The sequence below is a fragment of the Sphaeroforma arctica genome (assembly GCF_001186125.1).
Source record: "Sphaeroforma arctica JP610 unplaced genomic scaffold supercont1.365, whole genome shotgun sequence".
In the NCBI taxonomy this organism is placed as follows: domain Eukaryota; class Ichthyosporea; order Ichthyophonida; genus Sphaeroforma; species Sphaeroforma arctica.
Window position 1 is genome coordinate 63,938 of NW_014040193.1, and position 3,760 is coordinate 67,697.

The 3,760-nt window shown below is 42.0% G+C and overlaps 1 protein-coding gene across 1 annotated transcript in view; it reads right to left on the bottom strand.

Moving 5' to 3' along the window:
- SARC_05621 (DNA-directed RNA polymerase III subunit RPC2) overlaps window positions 1–3,563 on the bottom strand; it is a gene marked incomplete at its 5' end in the record, with an annotated part of 7,263 nt that extends 3,700 nt beyond the window's left edge. The window contains 7 exons of the mRNA XM_014300519.1: window positions 218–319; window positions 527–775; window positions 1,055–1,276; window positions 1,770–1,885; window positions 2,550–2,665; window positions 2,905–3,043; window positions 3,296–3,563. Of these exons, the coding sequence (XP_014155994.1) occupies window positions 218–319; window positions 527–775; window positions 1,055–1,276; window positions 1,770–1,885; window positions 2,550–2,665; window positions 2,905–3,043; window positions 3,296–3,563 (1,212 nt within the window). The remainder of the gene's footprint in view (window positions 1–217; window positions 320–526; window positions 776–1,054; window positions 1,277–1,769; window positions 1,886–2,549; window positions 2,666–2,904; window positions 3,044–3,295) is intronic.
- Window positions 3,564–3,760: the final 197 nt, after the last annotated feature.

Below are 3,760 nucleotides of genomic sequence, written 5' to 3' on the forward strand. Positions count from 1 at the left end.
ACTACACACACACACACACACACACACACATATATATATATATATATATATATATATATATATATATATATATATATATATATATATATATATCGGCTACTATGCTATATCGTGCAATCCATACATGCAAATCTTTCGGATAACTGATGGATTTAAAATGGATGGAGATACTTTCAAAGAATCGAGGCATTGGGTATAAAGCCGAACTCTGAAGTACCTTGTTAGTTTGTTCAAACTGCGAACTAATCTTCGTCATCATTCCCATTCCAGAGATGTACGATAACCGCGACAACGGTTGTGCAACACCCGCCCGATTGACCTGATACCAAACGGTCAATTATCGGGACAGTCAGTTGTGGACAAGAAATCAGCATATATAGGGGCTATATGATCAGCCATCAAAATAGCCAGTTGAGGACAAGGAATCAGCATATATAGGGGTTTATGGCTTTCAGAGATCTCTACATTACTTCATAAAATCTGAATTTGGAAGTTGCAGGATTTTTAGCATCACATATCGACATACCTTGAAACGGTCAATACGCCAGTTACCACTCGCTAGCGACTGATTAAACTTTTGCGAAATCGTTCGACTGGAATGGCACTTGATAACATTGAGGATATCAAAAGGTTCCGCTCTCTGCTTCATTAGTTGCTTGTCCGCCTCTGTTCGCACAATTCTGTTGAGTGTTTTGAACGAATCCTCAAACAGCAAGGCCAGTAGGGCACCGGCCAATTCCAGACGCTTGTTTCCGTAGTAATCTTTGTCATCGACCTGAAATGAATTCCAAGTGTAGCATTAATATCCATCGCGTCTCAACAGCAAGAACCGGGCAACAAAGCAATTCAGTATAACATACGACTCTCATGTGCATAATCCATAAAATAGTTTGTAGAGAGTATTATGATATAAGGTACAATATCACACGAAAAAGGACCTACATATACTTTCCGAGTCAAACACAACACCCAAGAGTTCCACCCGTGCCGCTCCAATCAAGAAGACGTCCAAACCGACACACTCAACAGGGCGAACGGCGCGAGCACTGAATACCTTGATAACACCGTTCATGGCCATGATCATCCTCCGCACCATAAGAGCCAAGTACAGACACTTCGGTCGGTAGTTCTTGTCCACAACCGGAACGTGCACAATCACGACATCGCGCAGCAGCTCGACGGCCTCGTCCTTTTTGGTCTTCTTCTGGCCACTCTGCTTCAACATCCAGGGGGCCTGTACACGCGTAACCATCCTCTCTCCGATGAAGTTCAGCGCCTGTGGGTGCGGATACAAAGGAATGGATGTTGATAGTGTGAGGAGACAAGCGTGTAGAAACAGATATGGGAATTGATAAGAAGAATGTACATGGACAGGGCGCAAGAAAACGCAATGTAGTGAAAATACAACATGGAGTTGATCTCAGTAAAGTGGCAAGCCTAAAAAATGTGAGTGAAACCGAATATAATTACAATAACAATAATCAAAGAAGACGCTTATGCGGATTATAGGTTACAAAACGGAACATATAATAGCATTATCTTCAAACACGCTTGGGTAGACATGATACACACACACACACATATATATACATATATATATATATGCTATAGGCCTACGGGCGATCGAGATACTCAATAAACAAGAATGCGAAGGGCACGTCTGAGAACATAAAATAGACCTTCAGAATATAAGCAAAGAGCCGTAAACAAGAATCTTCTTCGACGTTAGCCTTAAATGGTTAGAAGTAGACGCGCACACTGGGGCATACCTGATCTTTGGAGAAGACCTGATGCTCCATGCACTCCTCCAAAGTCGGCGCAAACGCATCAATGAATGTGTGGTCGCTTCCGACCAATTGCACGATTTCTTGGTCACTTTCAATACCTGCGTTCGTTGGGGAGTTGTTTGAGTTATTTCCTCCCGGAATTCATACAATTCAATCGCTTAGCAAATTTACCGATAACTTTTAAGTAGATTGCAGATGAAAATGGCTTGTGTATCAACCTCAAAAAATATATAAAATAGAAGTTTTAACCTTTTTAACAGTACAAGAAAAACCACTCGGAAATGTTCTTATACTAACTAGTAAACATGCGCTATCATAGTGGAGTGGCGAGTTTTTAACAGTACAAGAAAAACCACTAGGAAATGTTCTTATACTAACTAGTAAACATGCGCTATCATAGTGGAGTGGCGAGTTTTTAACAGTACCAGAAAAACCACTCGGAAATGTTCTTATACTAACTAGTAAACATGCGCTATCATAGTGGAGTGGCGAGTTTTTAACAGTACAAGAAAAACCACTCGGAAATGTTCTTATACTAACTAGTAAACATGCGCTATCATAGTGGAGTGGCGAGTAGATAACCAGCACAAGTACCCAGAACCGCGGCTGCGTGCATTGTAGGTATATGATACAATATAGCCGGACGGTAACATCAAATAAGAGCGTCGAATTCGAGCACGATGGCAATCGTTGGCTCATCGGCGCTTTGCCAGTTGGCACGATGGCCATGCCGTTAAACGTTAATGAGAAGTACGTACATACCCATGCCCTTGATGATCACAGCTATGTTGATCTCCTCCTTCAGAGAGTTGTGCTTGAGATAGAATTTGCCCTTGCGCGTGATCAGGTTCGTCTTACTCTTCCTCTCGGCGGTTGAACTGGTTAAAGGTTATTTTCCGTGTGCAAGTTGAGTTTTAAGAAATCGTAGTCGCCTCGTGTGTTAGCAAGTTGAGTATTCGAATTACACCAGCGACACTTGTGCCCAGGTATCCATGCGATGAACGAAGCGGCAAGTGACTTTAATATTCTGACTAAAGGGGAGAATGCACACGTAGTACGGCGCAGCATGCAGATGATTTGACACAGACTGGTATTAGACTTGGGAAGGTGAACATACCTTTGGACTGATGCTGTAATGCCAAACTTTGAATCCTTATCCACAATCACTCGATTCTTGGACAGCTGTTCCTGGATCAATATAACCTTCTCTGATCCATTGACTACAAAGTAACTCCCAGGATCGAGGTAGCATTCCCCTGAGGTATTTGAATCCATCGATCATCACGATTAGTACACACAGATTCGATACTTTTCAACACTGAACAGGTGAAATCGTCATCGATGGCAGCCAGATCAGTGATCTCGTGCTGCCGTCCATGACAACTACAGTGACGTGAACGACTAATGCCTTGTCATAGTAATAATATAATGATGCAACTCAACCAACAACAGCCATACCTTGTCATAGTAATAATATAATGATGCAACTCAACCAACAACAGCCATACCCATCTTCGCCAGCTCGGCGTTACTCTTCCCGGCCAGGTGACACTTATTTGACCTCAGCATGACAGGTATGCGTCCAATCTCCACACCCAATTTGCGCACAATCTGATTGCCACGGACGTATTCGACGTCCACTAAAATAGGCGCTGCATAGGTCATATCCCTCAGACGGCACTCCATCGGTGTGATTGCTTTTGGGGGCTCAATGTCCGGATCGTTCGGCCTACCCACGTAGATATCTAAGTACCTGTGCAGTTCGAGAGCAATCATGTGCTATCAGCTGAAGAATTAGACCCAGAAGGGAACACAGAGCCCAAAGAAATATAATACCTATATACACATATCTAAAGCCTATACATATACATACCAATATATATATATATATATATATATACATATATACATATATACATAATATATATATATATATATTACAACCACACACAGACACAGCACAGACACACACA